At 41.9% G+C, this 26,181-nt stretch overlaps 2 protein-coding genes across 4 annotated transcripts; both read right to left on the bottom strand.

The window, feature by feature from the left end:
• Window positions 1-1,542: 1,542 nt before the first annotated feature.
• sanbr (SANT and BTB domain regulator of CSR) lies at window positions 1,543-12,250 on the bottom strand. Of its 3 annotated transcripts, XM_084561364.1 has the most exons (22): window positions 12,135-12,212; window positions 11,993-12,040; window positions 10,661-10,815; window positions 10,349-10,517; window positions 10,026-10,119; window positions 9,679-9,917; window positions 9,428-9,486; window positions 8,907-9,067; window positions 8,542-8,628; window positions 8,327-8,437; window positions 8,117-8,240; window positions 7,886-8,038; window positions 6,909-7,054; window positions 6,727-6,823; window positions 6,604-6,636; window positions 6,390-6,489; window positions 4,575-4,660; window positions 4,178-4,206; window positions 2,165-2,238; window positions 1,973-2,064; window positions 1,780-1,862; window positions 1,543-1,695 (listed from the first exon to the last, which is right to left on the bottom strand). In XM_084561364.1, exons 3-22 carry the CDS (start codon window positions 10,811-10,813, stop codon window positions 1,659-1,661), a joined length of 2,127 nt encoding a protein of 708 aa, XP_084417490.1. In that variant the 5' UTR covers window positions 10,814-10,815; window positions 11,993-12,040; window positions 12,135-12,212; the 3' UTR covers window positions 1,543-1,658. The 3 variants fall into 3 exon arrangements, with proteins under 3 accessions (XP_084417490.1, XP_084417492.1, XP_084417491.1); XM_084561366.1 differs by lacking the exon at window positions 11,993-12,040 and having other exon boundaries at window positions 12,135-12,250; XM_084561365.1 differs by having other exon boundaries at window positions 11,993-12,220.
• A 657-nt stretch (window positions 12,251-12,907) lies between these two features.
• On the bottom strand, window positions 12,908-16,206 carry pex13 (peroxisomal biogenesis factor 13). The gene is made up of 4 exons (XM_084561217.1): window positions 16,041-16,206; window positions 14,706-15,424; window positions 14,166-14,288; window positions 12,908-13,838 (listed from the first exon to the last, which is right to left on the bottom strand). Exons 1-4 carry the CDS (start codon window positions 16,112-16,114, stop codon window positions 13,471-13,473), a joined length of 1,284 nt encoding a protein of 427 aa, XP_084417343.1. The 5' UTR covers window positions 16,115-16,206; the 3' UTR covers window positions 12,908-13,470.
• Window positions 16,207-26,181: the final 9,975 nt, after the last annotated feature.

Here is a 26,181-nt window from a genome sequence, read left to right as displayed (position 1 = left end):
CCCTTCCCTCCCTTCCTGACCCAGATCCAGAGCTCTTCAGCCATTCGCGGCATCCGCTGTCGAGGAGAAGAGGGAACAGCTGGGTTCAGCCTATTCCCTCGCTCTATCTATTACCCCCCCACCCCTTATGCCCTGCTCTGTGTGGGGAGTTATTAATACCCCCGTGAGTAAGTCTGACAGGAAGAGCCAGGTTAGCACACCCACTGGTCGCTGACCCTCAACCCAGCAGCACATACCAGCCTCGTATGGAGCCTTCACAACCTGCCTCAGTGTTTCTAGACTGAAACAAACCGTCCACCAACACAGAGGCGTTTTATTTTAAACCCCAAACTTTTTCTCCTTTTAGTGTTTTATTTATTTATTTATTTATTTATTTTTATTCTTGTTAAATCACCTGGCTCAGTGTCGGAGCAGTTTGTTGTGATCAAACTGGGGCAAAGTTGACCACCGAGTGTCCAGTAACTGCCTCCAGGGGATCTGCTGCCACCGGGTGGGAGAATAAAAAGTCCTGACAGCAGCTCAGAGTCTTTAGTTTTTATTGGTCCCAGTGTCGAACAGAACAGAAGTAACTCTGAACCAGAGGACGGTGTGAAGACGGTGTTAAACAGCCTCAGCCAGAGTCTCTACGGAGGCCGTTTCTGCCAGAAAATAAAAAAATAAAATGAAAATAAGTGAAAATAATCGCATGGTTTATATTATTTGAATTCTGTAAATTAGTCATACATTTTATTTAACTCAAGATTTTAAATTTACTTCACAATTTGGATTTTTCTACTTCATAATTACTTTATTAACCTCATGATTTATTTTTTTGCTTCATAATATTTTTTTTTACCTCATAATTATTTTTTATTTCATAGTTTATATCTCCATTATTTAGATTTTTTACTTAATAATTTAAATTTATTTTTTTTATATTTTTTAAAGAATTTATTTTTGTTTTATTTTACCATAAAATTTCAAATTTATTACTTCATGATTTGGATTTTTTTATTTAATTATTTAAAACTTTTACCTATTTTTTTTAAATTATTTTTTTACTTCACAATCTTTATTTATTTTTATTTATTTTTGGTCATGATTTAGATTTTGTTATTATTATTATTATTATTATTTTTTAAAACCTCATTATTTATTCTTTCTTTAATTACCTTTTTTTAACCTCACAATTTTGACTTTCTGGGTGTCGTTTTAGATTTTGTTTCATTTAGACTTAATCACCTAATGTTGATGTCTTCACAGGTTTTTATTATTTATTTATTTTCCTGTCAGAGGTGGACACGTCTCATGCCGGCCTGTACTAATCCCAGTCCTTGTAGAACCACTGGGATCGTTTCCTACGAGCTGATCTGGATCCAGAGTTCACCTTGTTTTATTTTGTTTTTGTTTTTTTCAAAGTCTGGCCACAGCTGCACAAATAAGCAGCGAGCCGAGTGACAGGAGGATGCAGCCGACAGCGATCCACACACAGTCGCTTGAGTTAAGCACAGAGGGGAGGGGACTGGGCTGGGGGGGGGGGGGGGGGGGTGAGGATGGGTGAGGATGGGGAGCGAGTCCACAGCTGGGTTATAAGTGGCGGCCATGCTGGAGGTGCTGTCCAGGAGACGATAGACGGGCCTCGCCTCGTCCTTGTCCTCTTCTTTTTCTCGTCCAGGTCTTTATGTGGTTCGTATCTGAGCGTAACGTATTTTAGTTCTGCAGAGACACAGAAATGTTTCACTGATTATTAGATGGGACGTCCGTTAAGGAGGGGCGTACGTGTGGTGCTGTTAAAAGTACCTGGGGGTCTTCTCTGAACTCTGTCTGGCCTGAGAGACGCTCTTAAACTGTGACTCCAGTCTGGAGTAGATTCCCCCAGCAGGCTGTTACAGGACAAACACAGAGAGAGAGAGTCCAGAGGAAAAACAATCAAACACCCAGCAGCTGCAACAACGAGGACGTCAGGTCAGACAGCACCAACCATGAAGCCCACCTCTTTAGTGTCCTTGGATTTACTCTGCTGCTCCTGCTCTCCAAACCTCATCTTAGTCAGGTAGCCCACGATCTCCACCATGCGACGCTGGTCTGGTGACAAAGAGTAAATAAAATAAAAACAATCGATGAAGAACAAGAGAACACAGGGCGAGCTGTTCTTCTCAGCGACTCAGTGGTTTCCAGTCTCTACCTTCTTCTCTCTGAGCGTCCTGGTTGTAGCGCATGGATCGAGAGCTGTCCCACTTACTCTTCTGGACGCTCACTCTGCAACACACACAGTTACAAACATTAGGTTTTAATCCTTTAAAGTTACATTTACTGCATCAGAGAGAATTTCAATTCAAGAAAACACATTTAAACATGTTCAAACCTGTACATATATGCAAATCTTTCTTTTTTTGGCTTATTTATTTTATTTTATTCATTTTATTTTATAACTATCTTACACTACTTTTCTTTTTACTAGTGGCTTATATTATAATTTTTTATTTATTTCACTATTTTTTATTTATTTTATTCTCATTAAATAAAATATTTTTATTCATTTCTTTTTTATTTTATTTTTTTAACTATCTTACACAAGTTTTCTTTTTACTAGTGGCTTATATTATCGTATTTTATTTTTCACAATTTATTTTTTTATTAAATAAAATATTTTCATTTATATTTTATTTTATTTTTATAACTGTCTTACACTACTTTTCTTTTTACTAGTGGCTTCTATTATCATTTTTTATTTCATCATTTTTTAATTTATTTTATTTTTATTAAATAAAATATTTTTATTTATTTCTATTTTATTTTTTTTATCTTATACTACCTTTCTTTTTACTAGTGGCTTTTATTATAGTATTTTATTTATTTCACTATTTATTTTATTTTTATTAAATAAAATATTTTTATTTATTTCATTTGTATTTTATTTTATTTTTATCTTATACTACTTTTCTTTTTACTAGTGGCTTATACTATTGTTTTTATTTTATTTATTTTTATTTATTTTATTTTATTTGTTTATGTAGAACTGAGCTACTGTGACCAAAAGTCTAAGTCTTAAAATAAATAAAATAAAATAAATTATTTTCTTTCTTTTTCTCATAACGTTGTCCGGTGCGCATAAAAAAAAGATTCATCAGGTTTAACTTATTCATCTCTTCTTAATATGCGGTCAGTGTTTAGTCGTGGGGGACAAACCTTGTAGTATTTGTATACTCCACTATGTCATGTCTGTTAATCCCACCTGAAATAAAGCAGGCGTCAGGACTGGGAACAGCCCACCGCTGTTAACTACAACTTATTTCATTAAAGTCTCGTTCTGTGTTCACACAACTGACCCTTCAAGCTCTGGAGGCTCGGTTCAGGTGTCATGACTAAGTGAGTAAGGTAGTAGGGCGTTGTATGATTTCAGATATTTTAAAGTCGACTGTTATGTGATGAAAGTCGACACCGACTAATCTCTGATGACGTCACTAATAGAAACACAGTAGAAAGTAATGAAATCTATATTCTTGACCTGAATACATATGCTGAGAACAGACAGCTCATGTTCTACATACTGTGAGCTGCAGATATGTATAGTCTGTATAAAACATGCAGCACCTCAGCACCATCAGTAGCATTTAACAGTACTCCACAGCGTGTTGTTAGATGGGATAGTGTAGCAGGTATTTCTCTGCAGGTAAAGGTCTAATAACTTTATCAGATAGTTGATGTGCAGTCTCCTTCTCTCTGTTACCACAGGACGTTTGGTGAAGTTGTTAACTGACTGCTGTCCGGAGGATTTGGACCGTTCCTCTGCTAGCGTTAGCGTTAGCCTTTTCAGATGCATTGCAGTAGTACTTTAGATGTATTTCAGGACTGACATGTCACGGTAGTATGGGCTTCATCTTTAGTGAAGTATTTCCACACACTTGATGAACCGCTGCTGTCACCTGTCTTCTAGGAGGCGTCCATGTTGTTATTGTCATGTGATCAGTGACTAGTTGACATGATGCTTAAAGCAGTGAAGTCACCAAACTGACTAATCTGTACAGCCTCTAGTAAGTAGTGGCTCTGTAAGGACTCACATTAGCCTCAGCCGAATCTCCCTGGACGTACGTTAAGGAAGGATGTTAAATAAAGGAGGAATAATTAAATGAGGCAAAGCCTGAGTCTGTGTTTATGTATCCTGAATACTGTAGATGGAGTCTGTAGAGAAACTCACATGAACGGTGTGTTGTCTCTGGTCTGTGACTGAGGGAAAGAAAAAAAAAAAAAACACATTTAGAGAAAACAGACGAGTAAAAGTTTGCTGCATAATCAACCAACTACACCGATCAGCCACAACACCTGGCCTCCAAATTCACTAGATCCCAAACTGATCAAGTATCTGTGGGATGATCCACAGAGGCCCCTCCCCTCAAAGGCCCCCCCCCACTAACAACAGGACACCCTCAGAAGGCCCATGTCCATTATCTGATGAGTCACCACAAGGGAGACCTACACAATATTAGGAAGGTGGTCATAATGTTATGCCTGATTGATCGGTGTGCATCTTTGCACAAGCTCCAAGCTGGAAACAACATGTCCCGTTAAGAACATTAATGAAACCAACGACTCACTTTCTCAGGTTTTTCTTTGCGTTGGAAGTTTGGAGAGGACATTTGTTTCTTCAGAGGTCTGTGAGCCTTCTTGGCCTTCTTAGCAGCTGGAAACAGAAAAACACAACGAGCAGGATTTAAAGACGTGAGAGGCGGCGTCTGACGACCCCTGGAGGCCGAGAGGAGAAACTGCTTCAGCCTAAATAAAAAAAAAGAAAAAGAAAGAAACTGAGAACCGAGAAGTCAGCCGTGATGAGAGGTTTAAAAATAGATGAGGTGAGAGTGGAACGGTGGTGATGATGTTCTATTAATATCACCGCGTTTCATTATCACTGCTGCGACTTACAAATGGCTCCGTGTTGAAGCCGGAAGAGTCAAAGGTTCGGTGAAACTTGACCTTTATTACGAGGTGATCAGACTCAAAACATGAACAATGAAAAGAGTCACCACACTGGGGCCAGTTAACACTTTCATATCAGGCTTCAAACTGTTTCTGTAAGAACTGTAACTGGTTTGAGCCAACTTACATCCTCTGGTCCTTTCTCTTTATTTCTAACACATCTCCAAAGTCACAGGTAGAAACCAGAGGCCCAACATTAGGGCAGAGTGTAGCAAGACTAGTTTTCATTTCAGGTTTTATCAAATAAACGCGTCATGTCTGCTCACAAACTGCACAAAACTCTGTAATACTGAGAAGATGTAATATATAGAGTTATAGTTTCTGTTACTAATACATCAGTTAGACATTTATCAAGGTAGAAATGGTAAAACTGTGCAGGTCAGGGGAGTAGAACTCTTTATAATTGGATCTCAAGTGGGACGGACCATAACAACAGCATAATAACCTATAAATGACTTGGTTTTAGTGCAAAGAGGTACATTTACATTTAATGAACTATCCTTTTATGGAACATTTTATTTTATTGGACCAATGAGGAACAGGTGCAGATGTCTTCTATTCAAATTCATCCTGCGGGACAGATCGGACCCTCTGGCAGGCTGGTTTTGGCCCCCGGGTCGTTTCTCTGACGCCCCTGATGTAGGTTATAGCTACAGAAACACTCAGATGAACTTGCTTGTCGGTATTTTATCTCATAAAATTCATACTTTAGAGCAGGAGTGTCAAACACGAGGCCCGTCAGAGGCTATAATCTGGGCCCGCGGGAGGGATTTGCAGTTTAACTGACATTTAACTGCAATTTTTCAACAAAACTGGCGCCTATTCTGTCCACTAGGGGTCGCACTGTTCTATTAAGAGTTGTGGACATAAGACTTCACTAAGATCCAGAACTAAACAGCACAAATCTGCCAGAATAGCACTTGTTTCTCTTAAGACATATCAGGTTGTTCATTAAATGTAAACATTTTTATAATGTACTTGCTCCTATTTGCATTAGTACAAGGGAAAAGTTGTCAGTCAGCTTAGCAAGAAAGCTGCGGGTACAAACTCCACTCCTCACGCTGAAGTTTCCTCGAGCAAGACACTGAACCCGAAGCTGCTCTGTCGACATTAATGTGCAACGGCGTGGGTGAAAGAGAAACCCCGTGAAGGGCTTTGAGTACCAGTAAGGTAGGAAACATGCAAAATAAGAGCAACTGATCTAATATTAAACTAAACCCTGCACCTAGAAGCATGTGCTGCAGCTGGAGATGCTGAATGTTTGTGTACTATTCTGCTCCCAGCCTTAAAAAATAAAATTAAAGAGCATCTTTAACTTTAAATCTCTAATGAACCTCAGTCAGCTCCAGCTCTGTGCGTTTGCCTCGTTAAAGCTACTAGAACCACGACCATGACTTTTATCTGGCTCTAGAGGGATCAACACGATTCAACTCCACCTTGTTTCTTGGACAGCTCCTCTTCGTCTCCAACTTCGTCCTCGGTGACCTCCGACCCCGTGGTGTACTCCTCGTCCTCTGACAGCAGAGTCTGCTGCCTCTGGAGGAGCAAACGTCACAGCTTTTAGAGCGTTTCTTGAAGCAGCTGTGACTGTAATTCTGGACACGACAATGAAGCAGACAGAGTGAGGAGAACAGAAGAAGAAGGTCCTACCAGTTGAAGACTCCAGTTTTTCAAGAGGGAAAACTGGTAAAAAAAGACAAAGTAGATGAAGTAAGAACCAGAGAGAAAAAGAGGCAGTGAACACATGACTCAGAGAAACTCAGAGTGTCTTACAGCGCTGCCGTCTCCTCTCAGGTGTCCAAGCAGGGTTGGCTCCAAGAGAACGTCACAGTACTGAACCTTTTCTGCCACTGACGGACTCTCCTCAGCGCTGACACACATTTAGAATATATACACACATGTTATAAACACATAAACACACAGAAATGAAATCAAAACACACACTCCCTTCTCACCCCTCTGCAGCGGGCGTGCTGGACAGACACACTGCGTCCCTGTGCAGCAGCAGGTCGTTGAGGACTCTGGTCTGGGCCGACGTCACCTCGTCACAGTCCTCCTCCTCGTCGGGGACGTTCACGATGTGGTCGCGCATCTTACAGCCCTGAACACAAAGTCTGTGCTGAGCGTCCCAGCAGCACGCAGCCTCTCACAAATAAAGATTCAATCGAGCAGGACACCTGTGAATAGATCTAATAAAGCTTAAATAAAACAAACATATTGTGTTTTTCGACTTAATATTTTGCAGCAAATCCTTCATTCAAGAGCGTTTTGTAGCTCTTAATGAGACTTCAACCACTTCTGGACAGTCCAGGGTTTTCTCTTTGTCCGCTCAGTGGTCGTGTTGGAGTTGGAGACGAGTTCCTGCGCCCGTCCGACCTCTCAAGAGTGAAGAGGAGGTATATTCTGGACGAACAACTACAGCTGTCGCAGTCTGAGTTTACCGTGCATGTCGGTGCGGTTAACTCTTGAAAAACCGAAGCAAGCGTACTTTGGATTACCGTAATAACGTCACGGTTTGCACAATCGGAAAAACTCCAACAGTTTCTGAAAGCTGAGACGTTTTGCTGTCATTACGGTAATTTCACTTGCGCCTTATTCTGAAGGTTATTACACTCCTATAACATTCAGTAAATTTATAAATAACTGCCAGATGTTGAACGTTTCAGGTATTCTGGAAACTCACAGGACATTTTCTGATCTTTTTATAGTCAAAATAAGCAAAAAAATTCCAGGCAAACATTTTGAGGCTTAGGTGTTTAAGGGTTAAAGCTACAGCGTAGGGTATAAAGCTGCACCAACAGCGCAGATACAAGACAGAAGACTTGTAAATGACTCTGTAAATCTTTGCATAAAAAGCTGGTTTAAGGTCAGATTTAGGTTAAGATGAGAGTCGGTGTAACGCGCTCTGAGTGGTGAATGTGTGCGTCCGTACCTTGGGAATCCCAGTCGGGTCGAAGCGGAGAACCCGCTGGTTGCAGCAGGGATATATTCCTGCGCCGTGCCAGCCCTTCTCTGCGCCCATGCCAGGGTAGAGCACGCTGTCTGGGTGGTACTTGCAGTGAGTCAGCTCTGAACACACAAACACCTGCGCGGACATGCACATGAGGTTAATAAAATAAACCCCTAATCTAGTGGTTTTTCCCTGTGGTTTACACATACACACCTGTTGACATCTGGAGCAGGTGAGGTAGTTGATGGCACCCCAGATCCTCCAGTAAACTAGGACCCAGGACTTGAGCTCCTCATACAGGCTTGTGATGTATTCATGCACGTCCCAGCTCTTCTGTCTGCAAACACACACACAGCACAGATCTCAAGATCACAAGAACTCAGGCAAAGAAGCAAGAAGTGATTCATCACGGCGATGCTATACCTCGTGTGCGTGTAGATGATTTCTCCTCGCGCGTCCACGTTGATTTTCCCCGGAACACAAGAAATCTTCCTCTCTGTGTCTTTGGTCAGCAGCTTAAGGCACAGAACGCACCTGGGACGCACGCAACACATGCACGAAAACACGACAGTGAAGAAAGTACAGAAGAAAATACCCAAACCTTTTATGCACTCGTGAACTGAGAAGCTTCTACACACCTGTAGAGAGACGAGGCGTTTCCCGGCGAATCTCTGCTTTGGTAGTTGGGATCGAAGAGGCGCTCGATTTTCTTCTGAAACAGTTTGCTGTAACGGGCGAAAGGAAACAGAAGGAAGGACATTGTAGTTTTATGAAAACAGAGAAACATATGTAAGGACGTCTCAGTCTCACTGCCTCTTTACTGCAGCACAACTCGAGACACTTCATGCACATTTTGTGGAATGTGGCTGATCGGTGTGTAGTATGTATGACCCCCTTCTTCTTATTTTTCCTCCACACTTACAAAACGTTCATGCTTACAGATAAGAACATTTTCCGGGGTGGGGGACAGTCCAGGTATCTGCCCCATGTTTTGTCTCCTCACCTCTTGAACTTGTCTTTTTTATCCCTAATGTCGTCGGCCTCGTTGTGGTTGAACAGTTCGGCGATGCGCGTGGCCAGGTTGCTGTTGATGCAGTTCATGTTGCAGGGAGTGGCCACAATGGCGCTCATGTGTTTGTGGCAGTACTGGATGCACTCCTCCACCTGGACACGGACACGAAGGGGGTCACTCAGAGGGAAAGGTACACGTCACTTAAATGATCCTACACAGATACTATTTCATTTATCAGCGCTACCGTTCTATGTCTTCTACCAGAGCTTTAACACAATAATAAGTGAGAAAAATGTACTTTCTAAAGAACAGCTAAACTCTACAATCATGCAGAACTGACTTCACAAAGCTCGATGAACAGGCCTTTTGTTTTTCTGGAGTAGTAGATTCTACCGTTAAGAGCTAAGAACCATGTGCAAATCTGCACGCCGTTTAACTTTTAAATCCGTCTGAAAAAAACAAAAGACCTGAACACGACACCACACCCAAGCGTCACTTATCACAACACTTACTAACGTATCCATCTTCAAGAACTCGGAGGAGATCAGGATTGAGATCACATTGCTGGGCTCTGTAACCGACAAACACCACGTGACCAACAGACAACACAGAACACGCGGCCCGTGACCCACCAGACGCACGATAAATCAAGCACCATCCACGGATTTACACAAACAGGTGGGGGTAAGAGACAGCTCAGGCATTACCATGTGTAACAATGTGATATCCGTTATTGTTTCAAGCTTATTGTCTGGGGATTTACCGAGGCGGGGCTTGTCCCTGTTCCCCTCTCCCGCAGAGTTCCTCCTGACGTAGTTCATGAGCCAGTCGAAGATCTGGACGTCGCAGTGGACCGAGATGTCCACCTCCTCCCACCTCTGGGCGTCCACGGATAAATACTCGGCGAAGTAGCGCATCTCTTTGACCAGAAGGTCTCTGGGACACGTGAAGTCCTGCTTCAGGTTCTTGGTCTCGTCGCACACGTGGATGACCATGTTGGGACTGCAGGAAAATATCCACTGTTTGAAAAATATACTTCACACAAAACTTTAAATATAAAGCGAAGCATCAATCATAGAGCAGATGTTCGAAAGACATTTCCAGACTTACTCTCGTGGCTTCGGAGGTTTGTCCTCCTCCTCTGTTGAGACTCTTTTCTCTTTCTTCTCTGCAGCACCACTCCTACGTGAGGGCAACGACTTGCCTGCAGACGCCAGTGGAAAAACATGAATACACTCTGAACCCACTTATCATAGCTACATGCACCGATCAGCCACAATATTAAAACCACTGACAGGAGAAGTGAATAACATCTTGTGACAATTCAGTGTTCTGCTGAGAAACTTTTGGACCTGGCATTCATTCATAACACAATATTAGGAAGGTGGTTTTAATGTTGTGGCTATGAAAGTTTTATAGTGGCACCAGCTGACCTGTAACTTTGCTGCTGCTCTGGCTGATTCCTCTCTCCACCACCTCCCCAGTCTCCAGCGTGGACAGGCCGTCTGAAGGGGAGCTGCTTCCTCCCGTCAGGGCGTTACACTGGTGGTCCACGTGAGGAAAACCCCCCGTGCTCTTCAGCTCCTCAAACCGACGGGCACACTGCGAGATCATATCAGAATTATTTCTTATTACCAATTCATGGAAGGCCTGACGGTTCTAATCTAAAGCACGGTGAGACAGATGGGCCGGGTGGGAGGAGTGGATGGATGGAAGCACTCATAGTTACCCAGCATTCCAGTTACCTCCTTGGGAGTGAAGCCTGGTACGAGCTTGGATACGCTGTCCCAGTTTATGGGCTGCGGCACCCCCCACAAGGAGCCCAGCACCATGTCCAGGACGAGAACGTTGTTGTTGTCATAGGGGAAGTTGTTGTTGTCCGAGCAGAAGCGACTCATCTCTGCAGAGACAGGGGTGGAAAGAAGCAGAACTTAGTCTGAACGGACAGAAAATAAACTGGTGACTAGATTCTACATGTACTCTTGTAGTCAGCTTTTTGTATCTGTGACAGATGTATGTTTATCTCGTTCCTCCTATCCTCTCTCTTCTCTCTCTTTTCTGTCTCTACCCGGCCGGCCTCAGGCAGATGGGTCCCTCCATATGAGCTTAAGGTTCTGCTCAAGGTTTCTTCCTGTTAAAAGGGAGTTTTTCTTGCCACCGTCGTCTTCAGTCTTGCTCTAGAGGTTTCAGACCGGCTGTTGTAAAGCGTCTTGAGACAACTTGTGTTGTTATTGATGCTAACTGGTTTTTAATTAGGTTCTTAACTGTGTTTTCTGCGTTTTATTGTTTTTCTTTTAATTGTTCTGGTTTTATTAACTTAAATGCAGATTTGTATGTTTTTGTGAAGCACTTTGCGATGATGATTCATTCATTCATCTTCATTCATCTTCTGTAACTGTTGCTTGTCCTCAGGAGGGTCACGTCGGGGCTGGAGCCTATCCCGGCTGTCAACTGGGGCGAGAGGCCGGGTACACCCTGAGACAGGTCTCCAGTCTATCTCAGGGCTAACACAGAGAGACACTCACACCTACAGCCAGCTTAGAATCACCAATGAACCTAACCAGCATGTCTTTGGACGGTGGGAGGAAGCCGGAGGACCTGGAGAGAACCCACGCAGACACAGGGAGAACATGCAACGCGCCTGACCTCGGGGAGACGCTACAGGAGCGTGAAGTCAAGGACAACAAGACTCACAAACACTTTCTACCCTCGAGCCATCAGACTCCAGAACAGCTGCCTCACTCATGCTGACTGTATCTGCAGCACAAGGCACAGAGCACTTTTTAAACTTTAAGCTTTTATTTTATTTCAAGGCACTTGCCTCTTGTATTTTTATATATTTTTTACTGTATATGACAATAAACATGTTCATACATTGACTTGCAAACTAATAATTCACACAATTTTCCACATGCTTTACAATGAGTGATGCAAATTCACCAAATACGTGTCTGCTAGCAGCCAAAGATGAGGTTTGGATTTGTGCATTGTACAGACATTTTGCTGGTGCATGTATGTGATGCAATTTTATGGTATACAGTAAAAAAATAAAATAAAATAAAATAAAAAAGACGCACTGTGAGGTACAGTAGTGATGCTACCGCAGGCCGAGTCCCTCTGTCCTCCTGCAGCATCAACACATACACGTTCCTAGGTCAAATTAAACCCAACATGCTCTTTACAGAACGTATGAGCACAAACAACAGGGATGATACATACTTATCTGGTGTAAGAGGTGTCCTCCACCTTCGTCTCGCGCAGGTAAACTAGGCAGGTAAATAGTTTTATGTCATTGTGTATGAGGGTGATGCTGATGCGGCGGCGGCGGCGGTCCTCTACCGGCTAACTGCGTCCATTGCTAATGCTAGTAGCTAACTTGGACGGGACAGGATCTGCTGCCTTCACGTACTCCCCCGTATTTTCCCAAACAAAAGCGTCAAACGTTATAATGCGTTATTAAGCCGTGGATTGTTTAATAGCATCGATTCAGGTTCTGCAGTTTTAATCAAAGAAGGCAAGTTATTTTATATACGGCGAAACTGGCTAAAAATATACAGTATAATCTAATTTGGTCGAGTCATTTTGGCACCGTAGCTATTCGGTGACATTTATTTCCCATAGTCATTGAAGGCAACATTAGCATTTTTCAGCTAGCGCTCCAGCTAGCTAAGTAAGTAGCTACTTGGCATAGACGTTTGAGCATTTTTAAGTCAGTACTGTAAGGGAAATGCTACCGACGGGTCACACTACGGCCAAAAGACAAAAAAGTAATAATATATAAAATAATTTCGACAAATGTTGTTGGTGGCGTCAGTTTCCGCAGCGCAAACTCGCAAAACCGTTGTCGCACTGCAGCAGGTTATGCGTCCTGTTGCTTAGAGACAGCGGCGTAACGGCCATAAACCGTCCCTTAACTTCAAAACCCTAAAAAAATATTCCGACATTTTTTTTACTCAATAAATATACAATAAAACACAACTGGACTTTTGGAGGATTTTTGAAAATTTTAATTTCAAAATAATTATATTAAATATTTACAAATTACTTTATGTGGCTAACAAACTGTTGACATTGTGCAAAAATTAGCCCATTTTCCATTCTAGATGAAAACAAATAATCCATCAGCTTCACAGAGGAGACGAAACAGAAGACCAAGCAGCGACCAAGTGAGCGCCAAAGCCATACACAAGGTTAAACATGATTACATTGTCAAATAATTCATCTTGGCTTTGTCCTTACACTGTTAGTACAAAGATGATGTACCAGTGCACCTCATAAACATAAAACATCATTAGAGAGCACACAGACTTTCTTGGACAGGCTCTGACTCTAGAAATGTAAAGATAATGTTATTATTTGAGACAAACAGAACAGTGCATGAGAGAACCTGTGGGTGGAAACCATTTTTGACTGGTTAGACCATCAGAAGGTCTAGTTTGTGTTCTATAGTTACCCTCCAAAACATTTACCATCAGCTGATTATTGGTCAAGCTCCAGACAAGAGCTGGCTGAGTCAACCAATGATACGAATGAAAAAGCTATACATGCACCAACATCACAGGTCAATCTTCTCTGGGATGTTTATCAGAGTACTGGGAGGCAAGTTGGAGCTGGACGTCCCCAGACTGAAGGAAGCTGGCGTTTCTCTGAACGCCGACTCCAGCAGCTCCTCTGAGGAAGCCGAGGTGGACTCTGCAGCAAGGCCCGGGGTAAAGCTCGGGGCCGGAACCGATTGTTGGTGTGCAGCCGGGGCTGTTTCGGGGGCCTGCGAGTTCCCTTGCTGGGCCTGAGCGAGCCTCTCCATCTCTGCATGCTTGCGGCCTCTTCTCTTGCCGAGGATCTTCACGTAGTTGGCTGGGACAAGTCCTGTGGTCTCACCGTCCACGCTGCCCAGCAGCCAGCCACGCACCTTGGGCTGTTGCTCTAAAGGGGAAGGGGAAAAAATAAAACGTTGAGATCTGAGCTCTCCCTTTTATAAGAAACACTTCAACTGTTGCAAGGCATGTTGAAATCTTCACTTAGAGGCTAAATACAAGACAGGAACACCTGAGAACTATTTTACTACTAAGGTTTATATAGTGTTGATCTAATTTCTTGTTACGTTGCCATTTGATTTCTAGACTATCAGCTTATAAACAGTTTATTGATCCAACTCTTTTAATGGCAACATGTTCACTAGTGCACAACAGCTTATTACATCCAGACGTGTTCGGCCACTTTTGCATGAGGACCACATATTATGTGACTCACCTTTAGGAGCGAGGTTAAGCATGTCTCCGGCACGCAGAGAAATCTCCTCCTCGGAAGCAGCTGAGAAGTCGTACTCTGCTCTGGCCACCACGTGGTCGTCCTCCCCGCTGGCCCAGTCAGTAGCTAAATAACAAAAAAAAAAACGCAGCACATTTTCATTTATTGTTCATTTGTTTCATTTGGCAGGCTGGCAAGCATACCTAAGACACTGAGTTACTTCTCTAATAGAATATCTTTTCTTTTATATTTAATGGAACATTTTTGTATAAAGAAAACATCTGCAACAACAAGCTTAGTGGCTTGTGCACAGATGATGTCAGTCAGATTTAAGTGATAACTAAAGGTAGTGAGTGTGGGCTGGGTTCTGTAAATAAAACTGAATTGAATTGAAGTGAAATGACAGGAGCTGCAAATCTAAAGAGCAAAAATATTCCTAAACCCTTGGCTTTATAGAGAGACAGATTTGGGGACCGCTCTTCATCCAAGAGCATGTGGATTTTAACTGTTGAATTTGCAGGTACCACATGCTAAACGTCTTACCATTTTCTTCAGTTCCAGGGGTGGAGCTCAGCAGTTTCCAGATTAGGTAAGGTCCACCTAAGACTACAGCAAAAAACAGAAAGATTGGCCAGGACTTCACGGTCTGCTCCTCCATCCCTGCTCCAAGCCCTCTGGATGAACTTGTAGCCAGGGCATCACCCGTGCTGTCAGCCCACAAGTCTTCAACCTCAGCGTCTGACCTCCGCCCCAAAAGCCTCAGCAACCGTCGGTATATGTAACGCAGCGTGCGCACCAGAGCAAAAGCTGACAGAACTCGGGTGAGGTGAGCACGCAGCCGCGTCAGGTGATTGGCTACATCCAGCACGGCGCGGAAACTGTTATACACGGCCGAAAAGGTGGCGTCCAGCATCATGCTAACTGAAGAAAAGGCCTGGACGATGCTCTCGATGGACTGGAAGGCACCACGGCTGCTCTCCTCCGCCTGCTGCACAAACCGACTTGGGGCGACTTCGTCATTGCGGGGGAAGCGGCTGTACCCTCCCATTCCGAAGCCGCCGCCGCCGCCGCCGCCATAGCTGTAGGGGCTGTAGCCACCATACATGGAGCTCCCGTAAGGGCTGTAAGAGGAGGTGAAGGAGCTGTAGGCTGGGCGGTAAGACTGCTGGACGGGACGAGGGGGCACTGGGGGCACCATCCTGGTCATCACGGGAGGGCCAGCAGAAGTGGAGGGGCCTGCAGCCAGGCCAAAGTCTGTAGACCTGTTTGGAGACAAAGTCCAGATATAGGATTAGAATAATTTGTGTTGTTTTGTTATATCCTTTCATTGTTAGTACAACAGATTTTGTGTAGTTATAACACATATGATATGATACACATATGACCCTGTTACACTTGCATTAAGAAACTGAAGTAACTCAATGCTTCCTTTAACAGGAAACAGAGATAAGGGAAAAGAACAGACATTCATTCTGATATGAAACATTTACTTTAGTAAAATAAAAATAAAAAACCGGTTTAGTTAATGCTCTGTGTGGCAATTACGATGAACAGTTTATTAATGGAAATGAGAAGCACACCACAACAAGGTATTTGACAGGGCCTTGTTGGTTCAAGCTAGTTAGCTATTTTGTACAGCTCGAATAACTAATAAACTAATAAAAAAAAAAGTAGTAGTTACGTATTTTTTCCCCTGACAATTATTTATGCGACTTATTAACTTGTAATTATTCATAAACCCGATGACAAAGTTTTCTAGAAGCTGCTTGCCTCCGATTGTGCAACGACTTTTTGCTTTAGCATTAGCATAAGCTAGCAACAACTGTGGGGCAGCTGGAGAGAGTAAACAAGTCGAGGACCGAGCCGAGGCCCGTTTACCTGTAATTTACAGGTGCACCCATAGCCCCCGGAATCCGCCTCTCCCACGGCTTTGGTGGAGGCTGTGAATCCATCGCAAAAATTACGGCCCACGTCCACAAAGTCAAAAATAAAATAAAAAAAGAATACTGCGGAGCCTGTCCCGGGCAGAGGCAGAGGCTAGCGGCTGCTCCTCCTGCTAACTTCCGGTTGTCGTCGTAGTTCTTCTTCTTTGGTTTTTAATGGCGGTTGACAAAGCAGCTTAAAGGTGCATTACCGCCACCAACCGGATTAGATAGATAGGTAGATAGATAGATAGATAGATAGATAGATAAATAGATAGATAGATAGAATATAATGCAAATAAATATGGATAGAAAGATATATAGTCTTATAAAATGTATAATATCGTATACAATAAATCAGTTTAAAGACATTGTCAGAATCAGAATCAGCTTTAATGGCCAAGTATGTGCACATACAAGGAATTTGACTCCGGCAACTTTGCTCTCTTGTACAGAAACAACTTAAATAAGTGAGAGAAAAATAAAATAAAATAAAATAAAATAAATTTCAATCTATACACATAAAATATAGAGTTCATCAGAGCGACAGCCCGGGGGAAGAAACTGTCCTTGTGGCGGGTGGTTTTGGCGTACAGTGCTCTGTAACGCCAGCCTGAGGGGAGGAGTCTGAATATATTGTGACCAGGGTGTGAGGGGTCTGTGGAGATTTTCCTGGCCCGCTTCCTGACCCTGGACCGGTACAGGTCCTGGATGGAGGGAAGGTCGGTACCAATGATCTTCTCTGCAGCCCTGACTGTTCTCTGCAGTCTGTCCCTGTCGTGCCTGGTGGCGGATCCAAAGCAGACTGTGACGGACGTGGTCAGGAGAGACTGGACTACTGCAGTGTAGAAGATGATCAGCAGCTCTTGAGGCAGGTTGAACTTCCTGAGCTGACGCAGAAAGTACAGCCTCTGCTGGGCCTTCTTCCTTACAGAGTCTATGTGGGAGGTCCACTTCAGGTCCCGTGAGATTGTGGACCCTAGGAACTTGAATGACTCTACTGTAGGGACTGTCCTGTTGAGTATTGTGAGAGGAGGGGTTGATGGGGATCTCTTCCTGAAGTCCGGTGTCATCTCCACAGTTCTGACTGTTAAGGGTCCCTTGGGGTGCAGTCAAGGGACCCGTATGACTATGAAACTATATAAAATACATATAATATATTAAAGATATGTATAAAAATTATCATACACAAAAAGTTCTCACGACTCATTGATTCATCTTCTTCAGACATTGCAATTCATGCGTCAACGACACGAGTGCATAATCATACAGGGACTACAAATTGCTGTAACAATATTGGGTTTACTCAGAATATATCACCGTCTGACAAATACTGACAGTTTCACAGAGCATGTTCATTCCGAATATGCTTATAGCTCATATATTAGCCCCTAAAATCAACTGACAACCAAGTATTTTGTATTTTACCTCTGACTGGGGTCTGGTCCCTTGAAGTACTAAATATATTTTTCACTCCTGTCCAGCAGAGGGAGCTGTAGCTCGTCTTAACAACAACTTGACGCATGTTTCCAGCCTCAAATATTACAGGTGAAAGGGAATTTCCCGCTTTCTTGTTGTTAAAACAAAGCCCACATATTTTCACAAGTAACTTCCTAACTAATATCTAGTTGCTTTAACAAACAAAATATGAACACAAACATTACGTCGTCGAGCGGTTTTGATTTTATTTACACATCATATTCAGTTTTATTTATTGACACAGGGATTAACAGGGATTAACAGGGCAATGAAATGTTGTGGATGGGAGAAACTTGTCAACTCGGCCACAAGTTGCACAAGAAGTAAGAGCACAACAATATAGTTACTAAAATTTACTGCACACTCACAAAAGAAAGCACAAGTGTGATATTTATTAAACTATAAACACTGCTGTCGTCACAGTGATGGCCTTTGATAACAATTTCCTCTATCAATACTTGTCTGTAAAGGTGCCAGGATCCGATAAGAGCTTCCTTTTATTCTTTTAAACTTTATGCTGACAAACAAACAGCGTGTCTCTTACAGTAGCTGAACCATGTCAGACTGACAGTAGGTGGAGACTTTGCTGCTGAGCTGTATGCTAACCTCCCTGTGCTGATAACAAAAGCAGCCCTGCCTCTTTTGGCAGTCACCAGCTCTCAGAAACGTCACTCCTCACCCTGGTAGGGTTCTGCGAGGGGGCGACCTGTGACTACGCTTCTTGCGAGCGTGAGGAAAGCTGCTGGCGGCATTGGTGCAGAGGTGTACGGTGCGGTTTCAGGAGGGAGTCCTGTGATGTCAAGTGTTGCGTGGGAGGGTGGGGGCCGAGCTGTCACTTTAGATTCTCTTAGGGGGGGTAGGACGACAGGAGATGTCTGAGTGATCCCACAGAGTAGGCGTGTGATGCAGAGACTGTCGTTTGTGGTGACGTTTTGAGGATCCCGGACCTGTTGCTGATGAGCTGACGATGGTCCTGATATTTAGGGGGTATTGTTCTGCAGCTGTGACCTTTTGTATTGTGATGACACGAAGGGGTCAGAGAACGGTGAAAGGTTTCCACTTTAAGCATCGACAGGGTTGACGTACAAAGATTCAAATCATTGCATGTTATAAAAGAGGTGGACATGCAAACGCGGCATCTATATGTGATTGGTGAAGTTTAAATATGCGACAACCTCCAGGTTTTTGAAAAGAGCTTCCACCAGATTTTAAATATTGGCTTCAGGGATTGTCAGTTCATCTCAAACATGTTCTGTGCAACTTTCTTCCACACCACACAGAGAAAAATAAAATGTATTTATGATCTATGAACTGAGACCATATCATTTTGAAATAGTACCATTAAGTTCACTAGCCATGTTGTCTGATAAGGAGGTATTAAACATAAGGATTGGGTACCCTGAAGGGGACGCAAAATAAATCAGCAGGGACACACACACACAGAAAAATGACTGTTTGGCACTTTTTGCCAATAAACACTGTTGCAACCGTAATATCACCTCTGTCTGTTAAACATGAGACCGTAGCTTCTAGCTTAGCATAGTCTAACAATTACTTAAACTGAAACTCACTCAAACAATGCTAACCCCCCCAAAGCAGACCATAAAGTTAACACTTCTCTTCTACTGAGGGAAACCAAATGGAAAAAACAGAGACACACATTTGCATAAGTCAAAGCAGAAAGAGTAGGCCAGTAAACACTATCGCTGTGGAATCTGGAAAAGACAATATCACCTCTGTCTGCTAGACACAACACTGTAGCTTCTAGATTAGCATAAAAAAACGAAAAAGCAAAGTTCCTGAACTGAAACTGACTCAGACAACGATAGAGCAGACCAAACTAAGGCCAAGGCTGCCCCCTGGCCCTGGACCGAAGGACCTCAGCTGTTTTTCTAGAGTGTTTATTATATATAAACACACCTTAGTTTAAGGTGAGAGAGAAAAACGAAAAACGGCTTTTTGATTCTTCTATATGTCCTGAAAATACAGAGGATTGACAATAAAACTCTTTGAATTGTTAAATAATTAAACTGTATAGCAGTAAAAGCTCTGTCAGAGTTTAGGGATCCTGAGAGAAACAGTTGCACAAGTCTAAGAGAAGGTCAAATATTTTCAGCACATTTGCCAAAAACTTGCCGGGCCAGCCACAAACTTACCCTGTATATTCCTGTGTTTCTACAACCCCCTGTGACCTTTATCCGTGGCATCGCTTTCTATTCCTGAGAACAAATTTAGCCCGCTGCTATGACCAGAGCTGCTATGACTTCACTCCAGCGTGGCATTCCTTCGCTCGCCCTGAACTTCCAGCCTTCCTGCTGTGTTTTTGGCGGCCTGCACGCTGCACCGGCCTGTATGTGACGCCGGTACTTTCTTCTACACTCCCTGGTTCCCTCTTCTGTGTTGTCCAAACGCTGCGTGGGAGTGAAAGGAGAGGATGGGCGCCTATTCAAAAAGTGGAACTGTCGAGAGAAAAATATTTGTGGAACATACAGAAATCAGTTCAAGTTTAACACGTGTGTGACTCAGTGTGAAGCCGCTTGGACAAAATGTCTATTTACGGTCTATGAACTGAGGCAATATCATTTTTTTTTTTTAATGGCGCCATTAAGTTCATTAGTGTCTGAAAAGGTGTTTTTAAAATAAATCTACAAGGTTGCAAGAAAAAAGAAGATAAGACAGAACAAACACAATGAGAATATCACCTCTGTCTGTTAACATAAGACTGCAACTTCTAGCTGATCGCGAAAAAAAGCACAGTTCCCTAAATGTCTAATTATTACTTAAACTGAAACTCACTCAAACAATAATAACCTCAGACCACACCAAATGTAGGCTGCAATATTGCCTGTAAAGTCAACACTTCTCTTCTTCTACAAAAAGTGGAACTACCGAGACAAGAAATATTCGTGGAACATACAGAAATCAATTTATGTGTGTGTTTAACACGTGTGTGTGTGTGTGTGTGTCCACCCCGGCGTGTTGACTCAGTGTGAAGCCGCGCGGACAAAAGAAAATAAAAAAAGAAAAAGGAAACACAGCATCGAGTCAAAACGGACAACACTACGCTGTCTGTTGTGATGGAGATGATGTTGTCAGGTGTTGCTAATGGAGATGTAAGCAGAGCAAAACAATAAAAAGGGCGAGGCTGAGAAAATGAGAAGGAAGTTTAAAAGGATATAAGCAGCAATTAACAGTTTTAAGACCTTTTTAGGATAATTACATTAATATGAAATCAAATGGAGGATTAAGCTAGGCTAGTTAGCCATAAACAACTTGTTTATGTGTTTGTTTGTTTTTTTCAATTTAAGTTTTAGCAGCCCTGCATAGGCTAATTCTGCCCTTAACCTTAGCTTAGCTTTGCTTTAGCATTAGCCAAGGCTAATGCCAGTTTTAAGACCTTTTTAAGTTAATTACATTAAGCTGAAATCAAATAGATCCCTCAGCTAGGCTAGTTAGCCTTAAACAGAACTTATTTATGTGGTGTTTTTCTTTTTCAATTTAAGTTCAAGCAGCCCTATGTTGGCTAATTCTGCCGTTAGCCTTTACTTAGCTCAGCTTAGCTTTGCTTTAGCGCTAGCTTTAGCCAAGGCTAATGCCAGTTTTAAGATCTTTTTAAGTTAATTACATTAAGCTGAAATCAAATAGATCCCTAAGCTAGGTTAGTTAGCCTTAAACAGAACTTTTTACGTTGTTTTTTTTTTCTCAATATAAGGACTAGCAGTCCTACATTGGCTACGTCTGCCCTTAGGCTTAGCTTAGCTTTGCTTTAGCTTTAATTTTAGCCAGTTTTAAGATCTTTTTTTAAGTTATTTTTTTGAAATTTGAAATCAAATAGAGGACTAAGCTAGGCTAGTTAGCTTTAAACAGAACTTTTTATGTGGTGTTCTTATTTCAGTCTAAGAGCTAGCAGCCTAATGCCCTTAGATTACCTTTAGCTTCGAGGCTAAGGCAAGTTTTAAGCCATATTTATGCTTCTGTATCAGAGCTACATCATCGGTTGGTGTTGCCAGACACAGCAGATGGTTTCCAGCAGAAAAGCGGTTCAGAAAACCGCACACAAAACCAACCAAAGTATTAGATCCATATTTCATTTAGTACTTTAACCACACTGACCCTAACCCTGCCAGCAGCCAACTACTCACATCTAACTACTATGAAGATATATGAATATGCCTATATTAAATAAATTTTAAACCTGCAATTGGGCATGAAATGCATTTAAGTGGTGTAATTATGGTGCACACAGACACCATGAGACTGTGTGTAAGTCTATGGTGCACATGTACGACAGTGCTGCCAGGAATGCTCTGCACAGATCTGACACAGGAGCCACTTTGTTCTTTAGTTTTTAAATGTGTTTTGCACGTTTTATATGATATTTTTGTCCAGTTACATATTTATACAGGATGATTATTTTATTCCTGTTACACAGAAATCTAAAAGCCAGCTCCTGTGGTCGCTGTTGCTTTGTAGTGCGCTATTTACTGCACTGCTTCTCTCACTTCTTCTTTATGGATTAGCATATGTAAAAATAGAAATGGCATCTAACTTAATAAAATCTGTAAAAAAAAAAAACAATGAGGCTGCATCTGTTGAAATCCCTGTACTACACAGCCTCACACTGTTACTGGTCAAATATTCACACAAGGAGCTTTGTGGGATTTTCCCTGCTCATGGAAACATGAGTTAGGTCTTGCATGAGGAGCTCCCAGCAACACGTACGGCACAATACCTATAATTAAAATGTGCTGCAGGAAGCTTGCAAATTGTAGGATCAGAGAGTGGAAGTAATCACTGTTCTCCGTGTTTCACAGAGAAGTCTTGGCTGGCTGATTTCAGACGTGGTGAAAAAAAAGAGAGAACTATGGTGTCTATACGTGACCGGTGTGATTTGACAAGATGCATGGACCTGTTGGAGCCTGTATGACATTTCCTTATTTTTAAAAAAGTCTTATTTATAGGGGAGATATTATGTACATGATGTTGAGGCAGATATTATGTACATTATGTGTATGAAACATCATACACACATACTGAGGATAAGCAACTTGATACAACTCCTTTATTTCAGAAAGCGCACAAAAGAGCATGCTTTTTTTTAAAAAAAGTTAGAACCTATGAGTCCATGTATAAGTGTAATAACAAATAACTCATGTGAATAAATAAAGGAAGTTGCTAGATAACATTAAATGTGACCAGAGGGAGGATACCTTCTCTGCTGTGAAGTAACATCAGCCTAATTTGGTGAGATGAGAGTCACTCAGGTGTGACTGAGTGCTGGTGCTGTCAACAACCACTTGCAGAGAAAAAGAGAGAGAGAGAGAGAGAGAGAGAGAGAGAGAGAAAGCGGGTTTTGCAAAGAGGAAAGGGGGGAGAGGGGGAGGAGGGCAACAGAGGGAAGGGGGAGGAGACAGAGCAGCAGAGGAGGGGCATTACGGGAAATAGGTGGCTAAACAGGTCTAACTTGCCTTTTCCAGGACATGGTTAGGAAATAGTGAGAACCATAGACTGTCAGTCGCACGCAGACACAACACACCACACATGCATGTGCAGCCGCACACACGTGCAATGATTGCAGTGCGAGAGGTTTTCTGACAAGTCGTGACCCTGATGCACTGCAGCTCCTCTGCTGGAGTGAAATACCCTGATGAATTACCTCATTGCCCTGTCTCTGAGAGGACATCCTGTCCTTTCGGTATTACCAATAAATAGGATGCGATGCTGCAACACCTTCTTCGATTACTCAGTATCAACTTGACGTGTTTTAACATGATGATTGAATTTCATTGATATTGCATCAGTAACAATCAAAACGCAGTCAGAACGCAGTGTACGGAGTGTGACCCAGAAAGAGAACTGAGGCAACAGTGGCAATAATAAACTATTAACAGGAACGAACCTTGAGCAGAACCCAGGCTGACTGGAAAATGAGACAGAAAAAGAAAAAGAGGGAGGTCAAACAGAAGAGATGGAAGGAGAATAGAGAAGTTAAATGCCTTGTCATGATGCAAGACTGATAATGGATGAACCATTAGAGCCAGGATCAGTAGCAGACTGGGGGTCAACTAAACATAGAGACAACAGACTTTAGCAGAGGTCATTAGTGTTTGGAGTGCCTCATCTGGTAGCAGTAGTAATGATCGATAGGCCACAATGACAAGCCTAACGAGGCCGTAGTTTCTCCATCACTAATCTAGACAGACCTCTAGCTAAGGTTAAAAAAAAAGAGCAATCAACATCATGTGTGTCACTACCATTATATTTGTATATTAAACCGTTAACCCACCCTTTTTTTATTTATAAATTCATTTTTATTTTCTAATTTTAATTTATTTGTAATTTTTATTTATATTTTCTAATTTTAATTTATTTTTTAATTTTAATTTATATTTTCTAATTTTAATGTACTTTACTTAATGCAATTTTTTTTAATTTTCTTTCTAATTTTAATTGATTTTTTTTTCTAATTTTATTTGATTAATTTTTTTCTAATTTTAATTTATTTTTTTCTAATTTTATTTTATTTTAATTTTGATTTTTTTTTAATTTTGATTTATATGTTCTAATTTTAATTTATTTTTATTTTTTCTCTTTTTTTTTTTTTTCCAAGGTTTAATTTAATTATTATTATTTTATTTTATTTTACGGCCTTTAACCACTATCTTCAATTTAACTGATAAGCACAAAATCAGTTTCCTGGAAGCCCGATCCACTTCCTAGCCCACAAATGTTTATTTCACGTATATCTGGAGCTGCTCTGTTGGGAGCTGATTATGCATTTTCTGTGTCTCAGGCGGCAAACTCTGCATGTTGTTTTCATTTTCTCCTGCTGCTCTCACCAGATCTACCAGGAACCAGAAACCTTGGCGCTCGAGTCAGAACACTGAACTCTGTAGAGACTAATCTGCTGCCGGGACCAGAGAACCCAAACCAAAAACTCGTGCGTGGATTCTCACAGTATCCTGTGCGCTGAGGTTAAATCAGGGTTTAGGCTACTGTGGTTCCTTACAACGAGACAGGAAGGAAGCTACATACAGCATTTTTTCTCAGTACAGTATACAAGAGAAAACAAGCCTCTCCAGCGCAGCACATCCTGGGTTCCTTGGTAATGACGCTTCAGGACGCGCTGATTGTAAAGTACCGCGTTTTACATTGAAAGCAGCATTTTTCAAGAAAGGAGATTAGAATCAAAAACTTTATTTTGTCCCCCCGTATAGACATTCACCGCGTAATTTGTGATGAAAATGTGAACAGCACTGATGTAACTGATGTACTCTACCAAAGTCTTTTACAAAAGGCCTTATAACTGCTATGACAACTGCAAAACTGCAAAACAGGTCTGAGGTGTCTTCAGTCATACGTCTACCAATATTGTCAATGTGAGTCAAAGAAAAACAAAATATGTCACTCGTTTTCTTATCTTTTGATGCGAAAGGTCACGGAGGGAAACATACGGCATAGATTTATACATATATTTAAATATACATATATAATAAAGGCGTTGTTATAGCTGCGTTGCTGACGTGAGCTTGAAATGTGACGGAGAGCCTCACCGCCGCACGTCACATCTACCTGAATGAGATACCTATCTATAAATCTGTCCTTCAATTTGTGGAGTTTCCCAAGCGTCTGATGAATCTGCCGTGATGCCTCTGAGCTCGTCGAAAGATTTTATCCAGACGCTCGGTGGATATTTTTTAAATTTTTTATTTTTTTTTTTCACTTTCTTGCCTCAAGGTTATTGTGACACTGGCGTTAAAGGTCAATTTCACATCCGTCAGGACTGTACACGTCCTATTGCGACTTACGCAAACCTCAGGAGGTGACACTGTGACTTTCCCATCCTAGATTTCACCTGATACCAGTTTAAGTCATATGACAGAAGGTAAGAGACAGATTATCTGCTTCGGTTGCTGACGGGAAGAAAAGATAATTCAACAGATGTCAAGTAAGAAGTGTTATGACGATTTAAAGATCTTAAGTGTACATTAGCCCATTGATTGCCAAAGACTGTGTGCTGAAAAATGCTCATATTAAGTGGAAAACCGAGCAGTTACTCAAACTATTAAATAATTTACTTAATATATTATGGTTTTGTGTGGATTTCAGACAAACAGAAGTAGATAAGACAACACAGATTCAAGGCGTTAAGGCCGAGCACATTATTATCCACTTACTCAACCTGACGTTACTCAACAGTAGCAACTACACAACACTTCCTTATTGAGTCACACGGCTTATCGTACCGTTTTATGTCCAGAAATCAGACACAGTACTGAATAGAAATAGATTTCTTTTTAATAAAATATCACCCTCAGACACATGTTGTTATCCATTCTACTTACTTATTAAGATGTTCTTGTGACTGCTTTCACAGTGACTGGTGGGCGTAAGATTTACTTTGATTATATGCCAAACAAGGAGCTTAAACAAAATTATAATATTCTAGTTAGAGTTCACATGTTGGACCACTGAGAGGAGAAGTAAAAAGCATCGATCATCTTCTGACAGTTCAGTGTTCTGCTGGGAAACTTCTGGACCTGGCATTCATTGGTGTGGATGTTACTTAGACATGTAGCACCCACCTAGACCAGACCAGGCACCCCCACCCCATAGCA

Source organism: Chelon labrosus, assembly GCF_963514085.1.
Source record: "Chelon labrosus genome assembly, chromosome: 15".
In the NCBI taxonomy this organism is placed as follows: Eukaryota; Metazoa; Chordata; class Actinopteri; order Mugiliformes; family Mugilidae; genus Chelon; species Chelon labrosus.
The sequence above is the reverse complement of the archived record's forward strand: the minus strand, read 5'-3'. Positions and strand labels throughout refer to the sequence as shown.

Coding starts and splice junctions, on each gene's coding strand:
- sanbr (XM_084561366.1), bottom strand. CDS start 10,813: ATGAGTCGCTTCTGCTCGGACAACAACAACTTCCCCTATGACAACAAC. Junction 6,637..6,726: donor TGAGAGGAGACGGCAGCGCT/GTAAGACACTCT, acceptor TTTTTTTACCAG/TTTTCCCTCTTGAAAAACTG. Junction 1,863..1,972: donor AATCCAAGGACACTAAAGAG/GTGGGCTTCATG, acceptor GTCCTGTAACAG/CCTGCTGGGGGAATCTACTC.
- pex13 (XM_084561217.1), bottom strand. CDS start 16,114: ATGGATTCACAGCCTCCACCAAAGCCGTGGGAGAGGCGGATTCCGGGG. Junction 14,289..14,705: donor CCCTGGAACTGAAGAAAATG/GTAAGACGTTTA, acceptor TTTGTTATTTAG/CTACTGACTGGGCCAGCGGG. Junction 13,839..14,165: donor GCTTAACCTCGCTCCTAAAG/GTGAGTCACATA, acceptor CTTCCCCTTTAG/AGCAACAGCCCAAGGTGCGT.